The sequence below is a fragment of the Coenobita brevimanus genome, chromosome 114 (assembly GCF_032717465.1).
Source record: "Coenobita brevimanus isolate Jiangsu-jjx chromosome 114, ASM3271746v2, whole genome shotgun sequence".
NCBI classification, from domain to species: domain Eukaryota; kingdom Metazoa; phylum Arthropoda; class Malacostraca; order Decapoda; family Coenobitidae; genus Coenobita; species Coenobita brevimanus.
In genome coordinates, this window is record NC_137067.1 from 6,691,990 (window position 1) to 6,716,844 (window position 24,855).

At 37.9% G+C, this 24,855-nt stretch overlaps 1 protein-coding gene across 1 annotated transcript in view; it reads right to left on the reverse strand.

Annotated features, from left to right (window-relative positions):
* Positions 1-6,208, reverse strand: part of LOC145418456 (uncharacterized) — a 30,527-nt gene extending 24,319 nt beyond the window's left edge. Inside the window, exons 1-2 of the mRNA XM_080286873.1 lie at positions 5,356-6,208; positions 929-1,044 (exon numbers count right to left, since the gene is read on the reverse strand). Of these exons, the coding sequence (XP_080142999.1) occupies positions 929-1,044; positions 5,356-6,208 (969 nt within the window). The remainder of the gene's footprint in view (positions 1-928; positions 1,045-5,355) is intronic.
* Between the last annotated feature and the right edge of the window lie 18,647 nt (positions 6,209-24,855).

The window sequence follows — 24,855 nt, forward strand, 5'->3', positions numbered from 1 at the left end:
TCACATCGCCCTTTCTCATATAGGCCTACCTCTCCACTCCATCCCTCCATCTCATCCTCGGCAGTCCTCTCCCTCTCCCCCATCAAACTCACTCACATACACTCTCCTCATTAGTCTTTTGCTCTCCATCCTCTCCACATGGCCAAACCACTTCCTTTGCTGAGTATAATCTTTTATTTTATTTTTTTTTACTAAAAGATTAAAATCAGTATAGACGCGCCCGCAGCAAGAGAAATTAGTGAAATCAATATCTTACCACTCTTTTCGATATGTTTATTTATGAAGTAATTCAATGATCAGGAAAAAACACACTTACATAGACCGTCATCGAATTGAAAGGACGTGATTAAGGACCAAATTTCCGACTGACTCTCTCTCTCTCTCTCTCTCTCTCTCTCTCTCTCTCTCTTTCTCAAGGAAGGAAAAAGAATGAGCTAAGAGTCTTCCCATGTCCCTTGTTCTTCCTATGAAAAGAATGGAAAAAAAGATCTTCTTTGCTATAGGATATTAAATATTATAGGTTACATCTGTTTTCTGCAGGAAGAATAAGGTAAAGAAAATGCAGAAACTTCCTGTGTATCTAGTTCCTCCTGAACACACGCACTCACACACACACACATACACGCATGCAAATATAACCTCCGACGCACACACTAACATAAATACAGGCGCACACACACACACACACACACACACACACACATACACACACACACACACACACACATACAAATATAACCCCCCTAGCACACACTAACATAAACACACACACACACACACACACACACACACACACACACACACACACACACACACACACACACACACACACACACACACACACACACACACACACACACACACACACACACACACACACACCTAAATTACAACCACGGAATCACCTGTAAATTAGTGAATACGTTACCTGGTGGGGTGGCACGGCTGGGTTGTCCACTCTAGCCACTGATGACGATCCAGAGAACATGTAGGGAATGGAAGCCAGACCCGTAAACAGTGCTACCCAGGACCAGGGACCGATTGCTGTAAATGAGAAAAAAAAAGGATGGAAGTCAGTAATGGGTAAAGAGATAAAAAATCTATCTATCTATCTATTGCCAGGCGTCTTAATCCCGTCATGATTGGCCACAGACAAAACGCCTCCATGTCACCCTGTCCCCCGCCATTTCACTGCCCTGCTCCCAGCTCATATACCTCTCCTCTCCATCCCTTCATCTGATCCTCGGCCTCCCCCTCCCTCTCCCCCTCTCCATCTCACTCACAATAAGGAAGTCAGTAAAGGGTAAAAGAGAAAAAACATATGGAAGCCAATAAGAAAGTCAAAAAAAAGAATACAAGAGGCAAAAAAATAAGCAAACCAATAAGAAAATCAATAAAGGATAAAAGAGGCAACACAAAATGCAAGTCAGTAAAGACGTCAATAAAATATAGAAAGACACAAATATATATGCAGGCCAATAAGGAAATCAGTAAAAGGTAAAAGTGACGAAAAATTTACAAGCCAATAAGGATGTCAATAAAAGGAGAAAAAAGGCAAGCAATAAACTGCGAAACAAATAAGGTAATCAATACAAGATAAAACAGTAAAGTGAAAATATTGACAGAAAAATGCAAGGCAATTAAAGAGTCAGTAAAGGTAGAAAAAAATGAGGCAACCAATAAACAGCTAAAATAATAAAGGAAAGATATAGACAAAAGAATGCCTGCCAATTAAACACAAAGTCAATAAAGGTAGATTTACAAGAGCAGTCAATAAAAAACGTGATTAAATGCCAAATTAATAAAGAGAGAGGAAATAGGGCCATGAATAAACAGGTAAAACAATAAAGAGATGATACAGACAAAAGAATGCAAGTTAATAAAAAGCCAAGTCAATAAAGAACGAAATAATACAGCAATCAATACGCAGCAAAAACAATAAAGTGAAAATATAGACAAAACAAGAAACGGTTTCAAGGCACAGTAAACCCGTCCCCGGCAGTCATTTTAGTGTTGACGTGAAAACACAAAAGGATATCTAGTCAAAGATGTCACTTATAAAATCTGGAGTAAATCGGGTGAAAATTTACGATTTTATGCCAATTTGAAATATTAGGCCCGACTCATCTGACATTGACCCTCCTACCGCTAACTGGGGGGTGACCCCCTTGATGAAATGAGGCATGTTATAGGATGCAGATTTGAAAGATGCACCTTTAAGTTTTGGTTTCATGTCGATATGACGAATTTGAAAGGAGTTATGGCGAAAAAACGAATTTTACCCGTTCCTTTTTTTTTGGGGGGGGGGGGGCCTACAGCCTGGACCTTGGCCCAGTTTGGCCCAAAATTTAATCAGGTGATCGGAAGGTCATAGTCCAGCCTCCCTGTAATTTAGTCAAAATCGCACCAGTATTTTTCTCGTAAAGTTTTTAACTAACAGACAGACGGACAGACAAACACACAGACAAACCGAGTGAAAACAATACTCATCCCTGAGCCCCTCGGGGGCGGGAAAGGGTAAAAATGCATGCCAGTAAAAAGGAAAGTCAATAATTAGAGAGAAAAAAAATAAGGCAATCAGTATACAGGGAAAGTAAGCCCCAGGGAGACTATATTCACAGCCTGTAAAATTATCTGTTAATGTAATGTAAAGAATTTAAAGTTTCAAAAATAGAAAATTGGTCATAAGTCGGCCATCTTGGACTTTTTCAAAATTTCTGTAAGACGGGCACCAACTTCCTATATGGACCTATAATCACAAAATATGAGAAAATTCCAACAAACGGTTTCTGAGATACAGCTTAGAACGGACGAACGGACATACGGACTAACGGACGGACGTGATCTAACCTAAGAGTCCACTTCCTGAGAAACGAAGCGTAATATCAGTAAGGTGGAAATATAGACTAAAGGATGCAAGCCAATAAAAAGCCAAGTGAATACAGAGAAAAATTAAAGCCATAAACAGCTAAAATAATAAAATAAAAATATAGACAAAAGAATACAAATCAATATCCAAATCAATAAAAAGCGAAAATATAAACAAGAGAAGGAAATAAAACTAAATCAACCAGCAGCTAAATTATGAATAAAACGGTACAATCAGTTATAAGGAAATCAACAAGTAGTGGGAAAAAAGTATAGAGAAAGGAATACAAATAAAAAAATAGCTGATTCAATAAAGGTGAATAAAGGAATGAAAATTAAAAAATAGCTAAATTAATAAAGGGACGAAATGTTAAGCAAAATAAGGCAATCAATAAACAACTACAATAAGAGTGAAAAAATAAGCAAAAAATGGAAATCAGTCAAGAAATCAATAAAGAAAATAAATATAGGTAAAAATGAAAATAAAGAGCGAAAACATGACCAAATACTGCAAAGAAATAGAAAACGAAATTAATAAAGGAAGAAAATGTAGACAAAAATGCAAATAAATAGAGTAAAATCGATAAAGAGCAAAAATATAACCAAAGAATGCACATCAATAACATCAATAAAGAGAAAATACAACTAAAATGCAAATTAATAAAGAACAAAAAAATAATAAGCAGCGAAAATATAAAGAAAGAATGCAAATTAATAAACAGCTGTATCAATAAACAGAAAATACAACCAAAAAATGCAAATCAATAAAGGACTAAACAAAACAAAAAAAATATAATGTAAATAGAATAGGCAATCAATATATAGCCTTTAAATCTGTACGTAAGTTGTGAACAAAATACAGTGATAGAAATCTGTACATAATTCCTAAACTCGTTGGTTACAGGTTCTGCTCCCCATCTACCCCTACCCTGGGTGAACAAGGGCCATCTAAGTGTCATGGGAGGCTTCGTAAAACTGTTTCTCAAGTGATTTATTTTGCATATTACACCATAACATTCTCCCAGTAATATAGTTTAATACAGACCCTAGTTTGCATCAGTAACATACTAGTGACTCTTCATAATGTAATGTGCAAAATAAATCGCTGAGGAAAAGGTGTTATGAAATGCCTCCTATGACACTTGGGTCCGTATTCTCGTCGGTTAAGGAACTTCCCTAACATCTGTTCCTAAGCGATCTCTTCTGCTTATTACTCCTTATTATTCTCTTCTGTCATATAAATCATTCCAGAACCACCATACTCAGCATAAATAACATTCAAACTGACATTAGCAAGCCAATAAATAAGTCGCTAAAGACGAGGTATTATGGACCCTCCTTAACTTACGAGAATAAGGAACTTAGAATAGGATCCCCTGAAAAAGTCTTAAATATACCGAACAAAGACCTCTTGAGAACGGTTATGAGTTTGTCTAGTCAGTACGCGTAATAGTGGCATTGCTAACTGTTGCTCGTGTGGTCTGTACTTTTTCTTATATTAACTTGGCCAAGATTTTCGTCCTTTTGCAGCCTATTTCACGTAGCTCAGTTGCAGAAGAAGACAATGCTACGGCTCTGCATTATTTTCATAGCACTTCCTCATGACTAGTACCATATTTTAGTGTTAATCCATTATTACAAGTCAGCATTCAAGATGGAAAAGTGGTAAATTTAGGCCAAGTAAGAATAAAGTACCTGTATAGTAAAGATTGGAACCACCACCGCAACACATAACAGGTTTTGGTTCGGCCTGCAACATTACTACGACCTCTCTCCAGCTAGGGGTAGGGCTAGAGGCTAAGGACAAACTGTTGCTTACTCTATCCTTTTTACTCTAACTCAGCCAAAAACTTTCGTCTCTCCATCTTGAATGCTAACATGTAACAGATTAACGCTAGAATATGATAGCATTCACAAGAAAGTATTATGGAAAGGATGTAGAGCCCTAGCACTGTCTCTTTCTACCATTGAACTGCGTTCAGAGCTGCAAATGGGTAAAAATTTTGTAAAGTTAAGATGAAGCAGGTATAGTGCACTGTTTACACTGGTATTTTACTGGTATTTCGTCTATCTGAATATCTGTTTATCTGACTACCTGTCAATCTATTTGTCTATCAACACACCTCTCTCTCTCTCTCTCTCTCTCTCTCTCTCTCTCTCTCTCTCTCTCTCTCTCTCTCTCTCTCTCTCTCTCTCTCTCTCTCTCTCTCTCTCTCTCTCTCTCTCTCTCTCTCTCTCTCTCTCTCTCTCTCTCTCTCTCTCTCTCTCTCTCTCTCTCTCTCTCTCTCTCTCTCTCTCTCTCTCTCTCTCTCTCATCTCTGTGATGACATTGATATGTCATACTTAATATAAGAAATTTCCTAAACTTAAGCTTCAGTTTCTTAAAATAATTGTTTCCCCGGTGAGAAAGCTATCAGTGTTTATATCCTAATTGGTACACGAAATCTGTGTAAGAGACAAATTTGCGGTGAAATGAATTTTACTCACAGAAGAGAGTGGTAACACCGGGATCAGCACGTGGCATGAAGATGGTGAGCTGGCTATCCGTGGTGGCTGATCGACCCTCCGCCTCAGCCTGTTCGCGTTGTTCCAGGATCTCGTCCATCTCCTCTTGGTGTAGAACCAGACTCTCCGGCAACACTAACTTGAACCTATGCGATGACAGGTATTCCTCTGCCATTTCACTCAAGATTTTCGTGGATTCGTCTTCATCCTCCTCTCTCTCGTAGCTATCTGTAAGCTTCTTCAAAAATGAGAGTAGGTTAATACCCAGTTTCTCATCGCTGAGGTGTTTTAAGCTGGTTTTGAAGGCAGTAATTGCACCGGCTTTTAGTAATTCAGTGTATGTGGGATTCTCTTTACCCGTCCATGCCAGAACGAAAGCTTTAAGAATGGGAACTAAATTGTCTTTACTAATGATGACATCTCGCTGGTAGTGAAGGGAGTCGGGAACATTGGCATGGAAATCTTCTTCTGATGGAGTACTGCTTTCCTCAGTGCTTGGATCTGTTGAGCTGTCAGACACGCTATCGTTCGAAACTGTGTCACTTAAGTCTATATTTTCTGGAACCGGTACATCATCCTTGGTTTGATCAGATGTTGAGCCGTCTGTCCAATCGTGCGCCACCTCCTGTACTTGCGCAGGCGTCTCTACAGCCCCTATAGACGCACTGACGATATGCGCATCCACGGAACTCTCGACTGCCGCTTCATCTTCAACTGTGGGTGTTTCAAGGGGGGAGTTTGTAGAGGACGAAGGTTGATGTGTTGTTGTTGGTGTGGTCGTGGATGAAACTCCGATCACCAGCACAAGGGTTAGTAATTGTCTTAGGATATACATGGTGTCTTACCTTAATTAACAGAATACTATTGTAGCATTATTCCTTTTTGTTTTTATATTTAACTCTCAGTTCACCCACCACTGCTACTTCAGAAACTGCGTCTCTTTTCTAGGTGTACTCTACTAGATCTGAGCTTCCTTGATTGTGATTCTGGACTGTTCACTTCACCAACCCTTTTACCTTTAGGATGTCCCTTTTTTCCCAGCTTTAGTTACTGTCCGTGAACTTTCTTGCCAGTGATTTTAAACTGATCACTTCCACTGCTACTCCAGGGTGTGCGTGTCTCTTTTAGTCTTGCAGTTCTTGACCTTTCACTTCGTCCACTACTTCAGGATGTGCGTGTCCTGCCTCCAGGCCTTTTAGACAGGACGTGGGCTTCCGTGCCTCTGAACCTGGACTGTTTCCTTCGTCCACCACTACTTCAGTCTGCGTGTGCCCGTCCTCAGGCAAGCGACACCAGGCCAACACTTCCCCACCTGAGAGGCTGGACGTGGACTGAGGAGGAGGAAGCGCGTAACCTTGAGAGGAGCCAAGGCGCGTCTGACCTACTGAACGCCTGCTGAGGACCCAAGTCACGTGGTGGAGAAAGCTGACATCCTCTTAGGGACGGATTTATAAAAGATCCTAACCCATGAATAGGATGTACGAGTGTTCACAAGAGTTAACTATTTGCATAGATCATTTTGTTTTTAATTTTCATACTCTCTCTCTCTCTCTCTTTAATACTGACCCCACTCTGACCAGGAAGTGTTTGAAGACCGAATGAGTAACGATAGACGTGTAGCTTGTTATGCACAACTTAAACTCAGGAGAGTTGAGAAGTACGGGCAATGGTTGGAGTTGCCAAAATCAGATTCACAAAAGTAACGTAATTTGTTTCCAGAAAGGGGTTGCAGAGTCCCAGAGAACAAAAATCGATATAACACCGCTACGAAATAAGCTAAAATTGCTAGAATGCCGCTAGCACTAAGTCAGAACCCTATCAAGCCACAACAATTACCTCACATTCAGCTAAAGAAGCGCAAGAGTGGCAACCCTTCAACCCGCCAATCACCGCTTCGTTTTCTCGGGGTTCAGAAGGTGTGTCTTTCTTGCCATTTTTCCTTTTACGTAATGAAGCAAATTTCCGTGTTCTCAAAGCAAGAGAAATACCGAAAAAGAAAGGGTAAACTCAAACATGTTAAAGGAAGTGGGGGAAAACCATGCAAAATCACTTCAGTAGGGTGATTTTTCCTAATTCTGTTCTTGTTTTATCCACACGATTCTAATTATCTTTGGGGAGATTTATCGAACTGGATGGGTTAAATATGACCCTCGGCGACACCTCCATCACATCATATTTTTAAGCTAAATAAAATCGTGGCAGTTACAAGCGAAAGACGTCACAGCATTGAAAGAATTTAACCGATTTCTACTTTGTTCCCCGGGTAACTTTCTCTTCCGGGGGAGTGGGAGGCTGACGTGGGCAGGAATTTCCCGTGATGTATGTTGTGAGTTTTGCTGCCCAAACACGATTTCATTCGGTTTGGAAAGGACTTCTCGAAATTTTTGGGTTAAATATAGACTTCACTTTCCCTTCAGTATGATGACAATTTTTTTATTGCCATCTCCAAGCGATTTTCTTCATATTAATAGCGGTTTTCGAACTGGAGGTATCAGATATAACCCTCATAACCTCGTCAATATGAGATGTCATTTCTAAGTAGGAAATCTCGTCTGTATTTATCAGGAATGCAAAATATCACCAACCTGAGAGGATTACAATATTCATTTTAGCTGGAGTTAAAAAAAAAAAAAAAAAAAAAAAAAGCTTATAACGTAGGATACTTTTGTCACTACTTTTATTTTTCAGGAAAGAGAAACTCCAAATACTCGTTGTGAAAAAGTTAAGACATTGATTTTAATAATTTCATGAAGGTGGTGGAATGTTGATATATTGTTCTGGTTAATTTCTGGCGATTTTATTCTGTGGACAGTAAGGAAGACTAAACGAGTGCAACACCCGCGCCATCCTGTTGGTCGAAGCGTCGAACTATTGATCTGGACCACTGACTAGGCAAACTAAAAAAAGGTGGTGGCCGAATCGGTAGAGAGGTTGTCTGCAGTTCCAAAGGAAGCGGGTTCTAATTGCGGCGGGGGCAGAGAGCAGTTTAACGAATTGAATGTCGTTAAAGCAGGCTTTACTGATCAACCAGAAGACCCGCCGACATCTTGTATAAATACCCCCGTTAATACCAATACACCAGCCCTGTATGAGACAGCCCTAGCATGTACTTATTATGGATGGTGGGTGTTAGCGCCGAAGTGGTGGCATGTTTGTGCAGGTGTTCAGTATGTAGGAGGACTGCTAGGCCTTAGGAAACTGGCTGCGAAACCTATGCCCAGAGTCGTTCATTAAAAAAATAAAAAATACCTGTCGTTTTGTTATGCATTCCATTCTATTGACTACGTACAGGTGGCTACACATGAACGTGGGAAAGCGTGTGTGGGAAATAGAGGTCCAGCTACAATTTCCTACGTTCACACAACACAGTTACCAGATCATTTCAACTGATATTTGACATCTCCGTTCATTCATATCAGCCGCCAACAAACATTATGTCAAGGCTGTCATGTGTACCAAATACTGGACCTCTGTTGTACATTGATGCTGTCCCAGATTCGTATGTAGCTAATTGTGCATTATTAGATTTAGCAGAAAGTTAACATACCAGCCCGAGAGTGTACATACTGTCACCATTAACCCTCTCATGGTCGGGACAACTCTAGTATTCTATTCCAGTCAACGCCGTACGATTACTTTCAACTGAGTGGGTCATAGGAGCCTGAGTGATAACCCTTCAAAAGTAATTCGCCTGGTAACAGTAGGAGTGAGAGAGAGAGAGAGAGAGAGAGAGAGAGAGAGAGAGAGAATATGTCCTCAGGCTGAAGGGTTTAACAAAAACTAAGAGTGGGCCTAAAACGGTCAATGGCCCTAAAATCCCTCCCTCCCCCCCCCCTCTCTCTCTCTCTCTCTCTCCTTTCGCAATTCACTTCCTCTCTCTTTCTCTTTCGTCCTCCTCCTTCCTTCTAGTCCTTTTCCTTCCTTCCTTCCTTCTCTCCCTCACTCTCTTCCTCCCTCCAGTCTTTGTTCCTTTTCTCTCTTTCAGTCTCCTTCCCTCCAGTCCTCTATCTTTTTTTCCCTCTCGCTTTCTCCCTCCACTCCTTGTTCGTTCCCCCTCTCTCTTTCAGCCTACGTGCTTCCCTCCAACGCTCTTCCCTTCTTTTTACCTGTAGCGATAGCCAGCCGGTCAATGAATGGCCAGTGTTCTTCTTCTACTTCTGCTTCTAGCGCATTTGTTATAAGGAGGACTTTAGAGACATAAAAGCGGTACCATATATGGTAATTTGACATGGAGAATCCAAATCTGCCATCAGCTGACATCTGAGGTGACGCCATCCAGGGACAACTTTAGTAAAAATGCTTAATTTAAGCCGATTGAGATAAAAATGGTCCCATATACGGTTGTTGATATGGAGAATCCAGAATATGGGTAGTGGGCACCTCTGCCAAGCCACCTGCAGAATCTGGGTAGAGGGGCACTCTGTTAAGGCACCTCCAATATCTGGGTATTGGATCTCACTGATAAGGTTTGTTATTTTTTAAAGCAAACTGATTGAAACAAGAGTCTCGCCGCAGATCCCAGTCGCCGCAGGTCCCAGAGCAATTCTACTCTAATTTCTCTCCCTCTCCTCCTCCCTACAGTCACTCTTTCTCTCTCCCTCCCTGCTATCATCCCTCCTCGCGTATCTTTAGTAAGTTCTATAGCACCTCTTCCCTGGTGACTAATTTTGAATGCAACATCTTCATTCCTTGAGTCCCATGGGATATCCTTCATTTTATTCCCGTTTCCTCCAGACAATTTTATTAAACTTAAGATGCGTTTTTCTAGCCGGAAGGGGTTAGGCATATATTTCATTAACCCCTCAGTCCCATGCCACTTTCTTTCTTTTTTTTCTTTTTTTTTCATTTTGTTCGTACACCCTTCAGACGATTTTATTCTATACTCGTTTTACTTTAACTTAACCTAAAATTGCCATTTCTCCATCGTGAAAGCTAAGCTGTAAAAAAAGAATAATACTAGAACGTGATGCTAGTCACGAAGTATTGTGAAAAGAATGTGGAGTCGTGGCATTGTCTTTCTTCCCCTAATACGTAAAACTGATTACAGAAGGATGAATATTTGGGCCACGTTAAGGTGAAAGGAGTATAGAATATGATGCAAGCCAGGAAGAAGTACTAGGAAAAGGATGTAGAGCCGAGGCATTGTCTTGTTTCCCCCACTGAGATACGTGAAACTGGCTGCAGAAGGACGTAAATTTGGGTCAGATGAAATTAGTATAGTTGGGAAAGATCTCTGGCACTGTAGGAATGATCGAAAGCTATATCTAACTTCAGCTCGAAAAACCTCTCATAAACTGAACAAACTTGGCTTTACAGGAAAAATAAGCTAAGAGATACGTTATAAAGGGGCTTAATATACTTAATTCTTTCATCATTTACCTTGACCCGGATACACTAACAAACTTACGATCATTTGTCTCATAACTGTGATTTAGTTATTTATTTATTTATTAATTATTATTATTATTATTATTATTATTATTATTATTATTATTATTATTACTATTATTATTATTATTTGTGCAGTGAAGACAAGGAGCATAAAGAATCTTGCCTTGTGTTTCTTGCATCCGCTATAAACAGATATTACTTGAAAGAAAGGAAGATTGTCATGAAATTTTTATTTAGCAATTAGGACACAGAGGAATTAGCAGATTCTTCCTGTGTCTTTCGTTCGTCCTACATAAACAACCCAACGATATGACAGGGAATTTATTTGGCTACTCATCTTGAGATTTTTTTTTTTTTTAATTTTGCGGGATAAATAAAATGTTCAGTATCAAAACTCTTACATAATAAGTAGAATAATTGACTAGACTTGGAAGATCACGTCACTTGGCTACGAAAATCATTGATCACCGTCGTTTTATTTATCACTGTACACAATATCGATATTTATGTCTGCAACTGTACAGTATATTGGTGTTTTACTGATTGAAATTATATATATATATTCGCAGATTGAGAGAGAGAGAGACAGACAGACAGACAGATGTGGATATGTTATACAGATACATATATCGGATGAAAGTTATTATTGTACCATCGTGAATTACAAACAGTAGAATCGCCTGGAGATGGAAAAAATATACTAAAACATTCAGCACTGCATAAAAGAGATTAAAAATATATATCGTAGTGGAAAGGCAAATATCTCCTTGTTTCCTTATATTAATGCTAAATCCAAACAATCGTATTCAGCGTAGAAAAGATGTCCTCGGGCTCAATGGATTAAAGCCTTTTTATATGTGGATACAAATGGCTGGTGACAGGTGGTTAGGTCAACCGTTCACTCACTCGATTTAGTGCTATCTCCTGGTGACTCCGAGTTGTAAGCCAGATGGTTTCCTGTAGCGTAGGAAACCCTATACTTTATAGAGTGATAACCAATTAGCCAAATGAAACCTGGTGGTCTAGTGGATTTGGCGCTCCGATGAGATGGGGTCCCAAAGTTTATTGCATATACAGTATAATGCCACTCAGGGAATAGCAAGGTTGGTCCCTCTTGGCCCCTACGTTCCTGATGGGGCAAAACAAGGACTGGATAGACAAGCAAACCAGAGTCACTTTACCTTAACTTGGCCCTATTTCTGTCCTTTGGAGACTTATTTTACGTAATCCAGTGGCAGAATATTGGGGCTCTACATCCTTTCCACAGCACTCCTTCGTGACTAGCATCATACTGTAGTGTTATGCTATTGCTACAGCTCAGTATTCACGATGCAGAGATGGCAATTCTAGGCCAAGTTAGAGTGAAGTTGGTAGAGTAGTGTTCCTAAATTTTATGTGGCAATGGAGGCGTTTGTCCCATCTCTCTCTCTCTCTCTCTCTCTCTCTCTTTGCGTATACTACACCTTCACACTCCCTTTGCATGTTGTTTGTACAGGTATAGTAAAGACAATGGTTCGTATTCTCGCCAGGTAGGGAGGTTCCCTAGCACCTCTTACTTAGCGGTTTATTTTTGGATATGGCTGGTTAATATCCTTTTGTACGTTGTTTATGCAGAGTATGGCGATGTTTGAGGATTTATGTATCACAGAATAGTACAATAACGCGTAATAAGCAAGATAAATAGCTTAGGAAAAGGTGTAAGGGAGCTTCCATAACCGATGAGATTATGGGCCAGTGTGTGCATTCAGTAACACACAAGACACAGGTGCATAGTGCGGAACAAATCGCTGAGGAAGAAATGTTGCGAAATCTCCAATGACACTTACAATACGCCCCTGAGTTTGACATCTTATATTCTTGCTATCAATGTACGATTTATTCTATTCTGTTATTGTTGTGCTGCCTGGCTGGTATGAGCGTGAACCCGGTGTACTGCTAAGTTGCTCTAGCCTCTATCTTCTTGACTTTTATAGCTTTTGTTTTACTTTCTCCTTTTAATATATTCTCAGCCCACCATCCTCCTTCAAGAGAATAGGGAGCTGAAGGACGTTTGCATAACCGGGAATCAGAGCCGCCCAGCTAAATAGGTGTCACCGCGTGAAGGCGTCCCTGTCCATTACCATCGAGTCTTCAAAAATATCAATATAACTTTGACCTCCATTTGGTTGAGTATTTCTACTGCCAGACGATTCATGTCACCTCGCAGTGAAGGGGTTAATGGAAGTTGTAATTATCAAACTCCTTCGCTACAAACGTCTCTCCGAATACCAAGAAAGTTGTCTGGAAAAAAAATAAGAAAATGAAAAACGCCTCGTCGTAGTGAAGGTGGCAACAGCTTCAGAGCCATGATGCCTCCTTGCTTTGCTATCCTTGTCTTTGCCTCACAGAAGAGACACTCTATAATAAACAGCCATGAAAGGACCAATCAGAGCCATGATGCCTCTTTGCTTTGCTATCCTTGTCTTTGCCTCACAGAAGAGACACTCTATAATAAACAGCCATGAAAGGACCAATCAGAGCCATGATGCCTCCTTGCTTTCCTATCCTTGTCTTTGCCTCACAGAAGAGACACTCTATAATAAACAGCCATGAAAGGACCAATCAGAGCCATGATGCCTCCTTGCTTTGCTATCCTTGTCTTTGCCTCACAGAAGAGACACTCTATAATAAACAGCCATGAAAGGACCAATGGGTGTGTTGCTGTTTGCTTTCACTTGTACTCCTTCACGTTCTTGCCACCGTAAGATTATATGTGGCCTGAGAGATATTACATGCCACCTTCAGACGATTACACTGAACCAAAGAGCCTTTAAAAAATGGATTAGTCAGACTTAACTTTCATTAACCCCTTCAGTAAAAGAAGTAGAGCCAGAGCTTAATAATATTCTCTGCAGGCAGCAAGAGTAAACTTAAAACATCACAATATGGTGTAGCGATTACTCGTCCATGCAATGCCACCATCAGGTGACTGTACACTGAGTGACAAGCCAAATGATCTCATGTACCCCAGGAAACCATTTACTGTGTTGTGTGGTCACCATATAACTTACAAGTGAGTGTCCGGTGGTCTAGTGGGTTAAAGTACTTCGAAGCAGGGGAAAACGGCCCCAGTTGAAAACGGCCCTCACCAAAACGGCCCCACTCAAAACCAAAACGGACCCACCCTATGACCAAAACGGCCCCACCCTATGATCTAAATTTCCAATTCTTCTACAGCAGATTTGCATATATATGCCCCCATATTGACAAGTTCAGACCATAGGGCCAATTTGATCTGACAGATATGATCTGCTATTATTAGGTTAGGTTAGGTTTTGGTTTAAGTGGCAACACTGCAGTATGCACAAAATACTATTACAAGGAGAGATCATAGGGTGGGCCGTTTTGGTCATAGAGTGGGGCCGTTTTGGTTTTAAGTGGGGCCGTTTTGGTGAAGGCCGTTTTCAACTGGCCGTTTTCTCTCGAAACCAAGCACTTCAGCTGGATGTGGCCCATGAAGGTTTATATCTGAGGGAAGGTTGGGCTTATTTCTCACATTATGCCACTCAGGAACAGGCAACTGGTCATCCTTTTCTTAATCATCAGATGAAAGAATGGTAATATATAAGTGGGAAAAAGATGGAAAATACTCTGCTAAACAATGTATTACGAATTTTCTGCATGCTTGAGGCCATCATCAGGAATACATAAGCTGTCAATGCCAGCATGACAAAAAGCAAATAAAATAACTAATGATTTTCATTGAAATACAGTAAATAAATCCAACTAAAGTAAAAACATCCCTCCACCCAGTTACAAATCTCTCAGAACAGACCCAAGTAACTTACTCAAAGCCCAAGAGAAACAATGAAAGCAAATCAGCCTAACGAACACTTAGCTCAAAACCCCCAAAATGAAGCAACTAAACCAAATCAACCTACAAGTATATGTTCGAAGAAGGATTCAATTATTTATTATCAGCTACATAAGTTTCAGGTCTATACTTTTCTATTAACAATCTTTCTTTTAATAATGCATCATATGAACTGTTGAATTTTGTTAATACCTGAAAACCATTACAAGAAAAACGTTGGTTGTGAGTTAATGAGTGCTTTCTAACAGCTGAAAATGCCATCTGATGCAATTATTGTTCTGTTCTGTAGCTCTTCCCCATATGTCCAGATATTCTTATTTTTAATGAACGGCTTGTTCGTCCAGTATAACTACCCAGACAACGACGGCATGTAAATTTGCAAACAAAACCTGAACACAAGGAAAGAGGCACTATGTCAATAATAGCATCAAAATAAGGAATTATTTCAGTCACACACACTATATTGTTATTATATATATATATATATATATATATATATATATATAGAGAGAGAGAGAGAGAGAGAGAGAGAGAGAGAGAGAGATAGATATAGAGATATAGATATATATATATATATATATATTATAGATATATATATAGATATATATATATAAATCTATATATATATATAGATTTATATCTATATATATATATATATATATAATTTATATATATATATATATATATATATATATATATATATATATATATATATATATATATATATATATTTATATATATATATATATATATAATTTAATATATATATATATATATATATATATATATATATATATACTGTATATATATATATATAATTAATTTATATATATATATATATATATTTATATATATAATTTATATATATATATATATATATATATATATATAATTTATATATATATATATATATATATATATATATATATATTTATATATATATATATATATATATATAATTTATATATATATATATATATATATATATATATATATATATATATATATTTATATATATATATATATATATATATTTATATATATATATATATATATATATATATATATTTATATATATATATATATATATATATATATATATATATATATATATATTTATATATATATATATATATATATATAATTTATATATATATATATATAATTTATATATATATATATATATATATATATATATATATATATATTTATATATATATATATATATATATATATAATTTATATATATATATATATATATATATATATATATATATTTTATATATATATATATATATATATATATATATATATATATATATATATATATATATATAATTTATATATATATATATATATATATATATATAATTTATATATATATATATATATATATATAATTTATATATATATATATATATATATTTATATATATATATATATATATATATAATTTATATATATATATATATATATATAATTTATATATATATATATCTATATATATATATATATATATATATATATAATTTATATATATATATATATATATATATAATTTATATATATATATATATATATATATATATATATATATATATTTATATATATATATATATATATATATATAATTTATATATATATATATATATATATATAGATATATATATATATATAAATTAGAGAGAGAGAGAGAGAGAGAGAAAGAGAAGAAGATATAAGGTGGTTTGGCTCAGCGATGTGAATGTCAAGTGAGGGACTGAGCTCTCACTAGCGTCACAACTAGTTGCATCCGGTAACACGTTGTTATTCCCTGTACCCTTTTACGGTACGCTTTCAACCGTCCATCACCGCTCAGAAGTGGTGCGACTTGGGGAGAATGACCGCCTCTGTCTGTTCATGTTCTGTGTGCGCCAGCGGAAGTGCACAGTGGTTCTAAGCAGGAAGAAAGCCGGCAGTTAGGGAGAAGAATGTAGCACTAGTTGAACAAAGAGGTTCTCCCGAGGTGGATGGCAAGATGGTGACAAATGGAGCTGGAGCTCCAGTTTCACCAGCGTTCAGGACCTGTTCCTGACCAGATTCCTTTGCTTAACATTTTCAGTGTTTTCGTTAACTCAGATTAGGCCATAATACTCTTACAAGATCTACCTCCAGTTGTCTACACCACACTACTTGCACATTAGATATCATATCTTCTATTCCATCCCACCTTTAACAATGGTCACAGCAATGTTAAGAGCAAACGCGGTGGTACCTCGAATTGCCATCACCAGTGACACAGTGATCTCCTAGTCTTCACCAAGTTGCTGCCGGCAGTGATTATTGCAACCACAAATCGTGCTCGTCAGCGGAAAGTGCGGGGTTGGCCTTGTATTTTACCAATATCCTTGGTTTTAGTGCAATTCTGAATTCCGCTCACTTCTTCCTTAAATTCATACACCCTCTGGCCCTATTTCCCACAGAAATCCATATGAAATTGCTCCATTAATGATACAGACTACTGTAGGTACGTCAGATCTGTCCTACACAATTTACCAACTAACGAAATTCCAGGTCCAGATGGAATTTCTCCAGTAGTATTGAAAAGTGTCCCCCAGAACTTGCTCCTGTTCTAGCTGGACTATGCATACATATTTTCCATTCCTTAAATTCTTAGAAAGAAGCGAACATCTACCTAGTTCCATTGACGGAATGTTCCTCTGATCCTTCCTATTAAAGATCCATAGCTATCACATCCTTTCTTAGAAAAGTATCTGAGATGGCCATCAATATGCATATTGTTAAATATCTTGAATCCAACAGTTTGATTAGTGACAGGCAGTATGGTTTTCGTCACGAAATATCCATTGTTGACATACTCAGTCCCTTTACTCATACAGTCCATCAGTCAGTTGACCAACAACCCATGCAGTAAGCCTTGATATTTCTAAAGCTTTTGACAGTGTTTTACCGTTCCTTGTTATCTTGCTACAGCCTGTCATCTTTTGTCTCATTATCTTCTCATATCTCAGCAAACAGATAGGAGTAAAGGTAGATTATGAATGTTCCAATATCTGTTCAATTAATGCCGGTGTGCTACAAGGATCAGCTCTGGCTTCAACCCTTTTCTCATTCATATTAATGATCTCTTGTCTGTCAACCATAATCCCATTCACTCATATGCAGATGGCTCAACACTTCACAGTTCCTTTACCTTTAACCACCCATTTATAACGTTTGATATCTTTGACTCCTAACTCAGCACAGCAATATCCATAAATCAAGACTTAGGAACACTGAATGGGGACAAAATAACAGCCTCATTTAATGCTTGTAAAAACAAATATGTACAGTTCACTAAGAGACAGATATAACCTGATTCCCACACTACCTTCAATGCTACTAAAATTTTCGGTGTTTGATATTGTACAGAATCCGCAACTTTTCACTGACTAGTAGTTAGCCATAACTTAAGTCATATGCGTTCTCAGCTGGAATATTGCTTACCTTTGTGGAATGGATGTGAAGTTGCACTATACAATTGGTCAAAATTCAGAATAAAGCTATAAGAATATATAATAACCCTGCAATTACAAATGAAGTACCTCCATCACATGTAAGAAGAATGTTGCCTCCCCTGCAATATTTTACCTGTGCTGTTAAGGCAGATGCTCAGATGGAATTACATCCGTTTTGCCACCTCTCCACTCCCTCCCCCTTATCGTATGGGCATTTTGTAGCTCTCATGGTTGACTGACACACTGTCATATTGCAAAACCTCTGCCTATCCGAATTCCTTTATTCCCCGAACCGCTTCTTTTTGGAACTCACTTTCCCAGGCTACTTTACCCCCAACTTCAACCTACATTAGTTGCGGTCTAACTGTTGCTGATGTACTTTTTATGAATGGGGGATACCTGTAGTCTGGCGTAAGGACTTCTTAAAAAAAAAAAGAAAATTGTTTTTGCTTCCCCTGTTCAACTTCCGTGAGAAAAAATGACATCCTCATCTCCTACAATATCAACCACAAAACAATACGAAGTCTGAACCGAGCAGAAACCCTGTATTATGTAAATAAATTTCTGCATGGAAGAATATGTAATCATACTGCTGGTTATTAACAGAATATTCGTCACTGACTGTCATGTGAGGTTTGAAATGACTGTGACGGAACGATTTTCGATAAATGAGCAGACATAAAGAAGAGCCTGTAAGACTAATGGACCACTGCTAATATCTCATACTGGTGCACGAAAATAACAATGAATGACTTTCTACGGCAAAAAATAACTTATATACCGATGAGGACACTGATAGCAGGATAATATATAGCCAAAATCATCTTTAATGAAAGAAAAGCATTAAAGAGCCGAATGCTAATCGCCTGCCAGAATATGCTGTCGGCCAAGTCCAAGATTTAGGCCATATCTTGGTATCCTGGAGGTTTCATGTTGATTGATCAAGCCGTTCATGAGATATAATGGTGTTAAAGACGGGCGAGAAAAATTAGTTGACCTTTGGTAGCCTTTTTAGTGACCTTGACCTTGGCCCTGAGTACCCATTTTCGAACTCGTCCAAGGTTTTGGCCATATCTTCTACCCTGGAGTTTTCATGTTGATAGCTCAAGCCGTTCATGAGATATAGTGGTGCTAAAGGCGGATGAGAAATACTGGTTGACCTTTGGCAGCCATTTTGGTGACCTTGACCTTGACCCCGAGTTCCCATATCGAACTTGGCCAAGATTTTGGTCATATCTTGATACCCTGAAGGTTTCATGTTGATAGCTCAAGCCGTTCATGAGATATAACGGGAACACACACACACACACACACACACACAAACACACACACACACACACACACACACACACACCACACACAGGAAAGCAAAAACATTTTCGCTCCGCTTGCCAAAGGTGGGCGATAACTAGTTTAAATATAAAAAGGTGAATTAGGTTGCTGGGAAGGCTAATGAAATAAGAATGAAACATAAGCACTCGGGGACCGAATGCTTATCATCCGCCAAAACATGTTGTTGGATAAGGTGTACAAGCCACCTACAAACCAAATCTGAAGAAAACTCGCAAAACTCTACAGAATTCAGTCACCACGTTTCACACAAAGCCAGTCCATATTTAAAAAAAATAATAATAATAAGACAGCTGGCATTCGGTCGTCTTTGATCAAATCCACACCAAAAGTTAATCACTTCTGCACATCCACATGATTGCTATTTCCTGAAGGTTTAGTGAAAATTCATCCACAACTTTTCGATATATTTTGGCAAGTTGCACACACACACACACACACACACACACACACACACACACACACACACACACACACACACACACACACACACACGCTGACACAAATTATATAGCTTCGCCTTGCTAAAGGAGGGCGATAACAATATGATAATGTGGCTCAGATAAGTATGAACCAATTAAAGGAGCTTGTAAGAGGTCAAGACTATTTTCAATACTTTTATCACAAAACTCAGGAAGGTATGCGGTACTCTGATACTTCATACAATGCTTACGTATAGCCTAATCATTCCTCAACTACGTCTACCACTAATCAGTAATACGTACGAGAGCAGAACGAAAACTGGTCAAAGTCAAGTTCCCTGACCCTCCTTGGAACATGGCCGATGAAAAATTACTTGGCTGGTCAAACCGGCAGAAGGAAGTTGTAGCCTATGGGTGTTTTGATCTCCACTGAGGAACAAAGTCCCGCACCCCAGGCAGGAGCTACGGCTGATAGGCAGTTGGTAATCTGTTCATAAGCTACCATAGACATGCTTTTGTTAGCCTTACAGGAAATCATTCTAGCAACCATCAGGATCAAATTACGTGACGATGATACGAAATTATGCATTACTTTCATTATATTACCGAAATCACAGTAGAATATACAGTCTCTAAATTTTCATGGATAAGGAGGACCGATGAGAGAGACCATTCGGGTGAACACCATTAGTCAAAGACGGGAGCATAGTACTTTGCACTCGACGTCTGGCAGATAGCAAGAATAAAAGTCATCTTAACGAAAGTGTTATACATACATATATATATATATATATATATATATATATATATATATATATATATATATATATATATATATGTATATATATATGGAGCCTCTGTGGTAAAGTATGCTTTTTCGTACACTGGAGGACGAGGGTTCGAGCCCCGCCAGGGTAATAAACTTTCGGGGCGTTCTCCTAGCCCCGTACTGCATTGGCGGACATAAGGGGTGCTGTGGTTGAACCAGTGTCGCTTACTATAAAGTATGCTTGCACCCAGTCGGCTTGCGCGGGCCGAGATCACTTGGTTCACACACTACACACACATCCAAAGCCACTCCAACACTACAATTACACTAACAAGCACTTCTTACCCTACATACAATCTCTACCAGACAGCCTAAGCCACTTGGTAAATAAACATAGGCTGTATCGTCCCCACTTCGGTCGGGATAGGCCGGTCCTGCAGGGGATACTCAAACGACTGATGATTATATATATATATATATATATATATATATATATATATATATATATATATATATATATATATATATATATATATAATGCTGATGATGTATTGGAGCCTGTATGAAGGTAGTAAATGAAAGTGTTTGTTTTTAGTGGCATTTATTTAACTTATTTCAATCCAAAAATTTGTAATATATTAAGTACTTAAACCTTACCAGGAAAGGAAAATGTCATATAATACATTTTGAAAATCATTATAGCTGCTATGCAGCTTGAAGCTACATAGTTTTGGACTAGATTACATACATTAAATACTAACAACTGAAATCGAGATCAGTTTGTAATTAAATAACACCACAAACATCACAGACACAAACCTCCTTAATATGTATGCTTATGATTAAAATGCAATAGCTAAGCTGAAAGCTGTCACACTATCTACTAAATAAACATACTGATTCAAATGACACAAAGTACACAATAATTGCCTTAAGAGTACTAAAACTGATAACTAAATCGTATAAAGCTGTACAGGGAACGAAACACGAAAAACTACGGCATAATACAAATTATATATTTTCATCACTGCCCCAGCGATATCAACAGGATTGTGGGTGCTCAGGAATTAAGTGCAGCGTGCTAACGAGTCGCTTCGAAATACCTCTTTTTGCACTATACTTATGCGGCTTTTCAGCATATTATGAAAGAGCTGCTAATTCAGCACAGATGACTTTTTAAAATATGGCATAAACATTATTTGAGAGAAACGTCATGATAGTTAAAAATAACACAAGTTTTGAAAGTGACAACTCATTACAGTGAGTTTTTACTGTATAGATATATGAAATCTATCAGTATAATGACAAACATATCGCAAATGAAAAGTGTCAGTGCTAAAAGACGAACTCATAATGCTGTACAATAATCTACGTTCATTGGTGAGCCATGATTCTGCTTAGCCTCTGCCCCTACCCCTGGGTGAAAGTCATAGCCAGGGTTTTACACCGAAGCCCTGTTGTTGCTGTATCGAAGATTTGTTGACTGCATGCTAAGGGCCCTAACATATGTTCTTGAAACATATGCTTAGAACATGTTTCATGAAACAGTATTCAACATGTACATGTGCATGTTCAAAGGGCCATTGTTACTGACGTTAGAAGCATTGTTCGGAAACATGCTGATAGGTCTGATGTGGATATTTCCTGCACCGAGCATGAATATAGCTGACTAGCTGCTCAGTCGAGTACCAAAGAAGGTGAGTGGATGTCACCTTAACATCATGGAGTGGGCCAGAGACCAGTTGCCACGATTAATAAAACTGTATCACTCCCACCGTGTGGTAGCCACAGCAAGCAGTAGCTTCTCTCGTGCTGATATCATGGCAAGCACATTACAGACACGTGTCCGGGTGGACTTTGTCATGAAACATTGCAACAGACATAATTGTAACATATTCGGCGTCAAGATTCCAGCATGTTAATGACATGTTTGAAGCAATGCTTTGAGCAATGTGCAAGGGCACAAGAATCCGGGCCCTAACATCGTCGTTACGAATTATTCCTTATGTAGTCAAGAAACGTTTCGAATTACCCCCTTAACATTGAACATAAGGTTTTCTTTCAGTATGAAACCTTGGCCATGAATTCCCTACACTAAGGAGTATGGGTAGAAGGTCAATTGGAACTGTGACCTACGACTGTATCACACATGCATCAACATATTGTATATGGTGGTCCTGAAACTCACCTGGCAGTTTTTGTGCATTCCGGGGACGGCTGAGTCTACTGGTGTGGGTGTGAATCTGCTAGCAGGTGTAGAAAATTAATGATTCTGGACAGACATTAATAATGCCGACTGAGCAGTCCCAAAAACACACCAGAAATCACCCAGCGGAGTGGAAGAAAATCGTTATATATATATATATATATATATATATATATATATATATATATATATATATATATATATGAACCATCTTGTATTCCTTAGATTACTTACATGCGTAGGAGGCAATGTTATGTTGCTGGTATACCGAATTTCAGTACTCTGCACAAAGTTTGTTTACAATGGACATTTGTGCAGTAGTACCGTAGAAAAAATTTTCATATTTGTCACTTATGATTTTACACACCATATTGCCATCAAGTAAGCTTGTAATAGAAATCTATTATTTTTGTTATTATTATTATTATTATTATTATTATTATTATTATTATTATTATTACTATTATTATTATTATTATTATCTCGCATATCATTAAACATCTATATGCTACTGTTCGCATTTTTTCCTATAAATACATAATCCGCAGGTTTTTTTTTGTGATGGAACGTCCATTCATCTGGTTTGATGCAATCATTTATGACGCACGTGAAGAACATCTGTTATGAAAAACCTGTCAGAATACGCTGCAATGTTGCTCCTCTTCTTCCCATTGTACACCGTATATACTTTCGGTATTTAACCTCTGACCAAGCATACTACTGGGTTGTCAAAGGTTTGTTTCATCAGTGTTATTCTTACCTTGCTAAAGATAAGAAAAGATACATATATGCCTTTCACACACGATCACGTTCCCCTCTTTTACACAACCATAAAAATATCGTTCAGCAAAAAAGTAAAAGAAAATAATAATAATAATAATAATAATGATAAAAATAATAATAATACAATAATTTTACGAATAATTAAACTATATGTTCTAAAATATGGCTCTTTGCTTTATTTCCTCTGGCTTGGTTCAGTCCAGAGAAAATAAATTATAGACTAATCTACTGTCTTCAAACGATACTCATTACTCCATATTCTGGGTGGTTATGGAGCCTTGTTACCACCTCTTCCTTACTAATTTATTTCTACAGATTAGACGTTAATATTCCCTTGTATGTTATTTATACAATCTACATGGAATGCTCAACATAGGAACATACAAAAGAATATCAAGGTGTAATAGGGAAAAAATCAGTAAGAAAGTGGTGTCAAAATGCCTTCTTAGCTTACAATAATAAGGCAAGTTGAGACCACGAACAGTCAAGTATGAGACAGCAACCTTCCCTGGTATATGACGTGACTGTCCGTGGTCAAACACTGCAAGTTATACATAATTTTCACTACCCCTTTCTGTACTAAGGCGTGTTCTTGCTACCGCTAATCACACAGTCTTAATTTAGATTAGGAGAAACTTTTAGAGCCAGGATTCCGGGGGCTTGAATGATGAGTGAATGGAAGTGTGGCCTATTTGGATTAGGCAAGTTTGTGCTGTCTGGACATTGCAACCCTCACCCTGCCCTTGGGTGGGAAAGGAGGTCCGGATGTTGATAATGATGAAAGAGAAACTTTTTTAATTGAGAGGGTTGGGTGTTATGATTCAATAGCATCTTCAATACAACGTGGTCTTCCTTTACGTAAATTACAATAGTCTGATGGTGGCAACAGTATGTATAACGTCATGATGGTACTTTTCCCTTATGTACGGGTCTACTAACTGCACTTTTAGTCACCCCGGTCGATTGAATTAAATACTGATCAGGTCCACTATATTTCAGTATAAATATTTGCGTCTTGATTAGATTACTCTCGTCTTGGATCTCACTGTGGTTTTCACCCTGATCTGACTTTCTGCCCTCTCTTTCTGATTACCTATAAGCAAACCGGAACCCATGGTGAAAAGTTGTGGGTATATTCCTCATGATCTGAGGAAGGCATTATGATATTTTGTTGATGGGACATCGAAATACAAGGACACAACGTCTGTCCC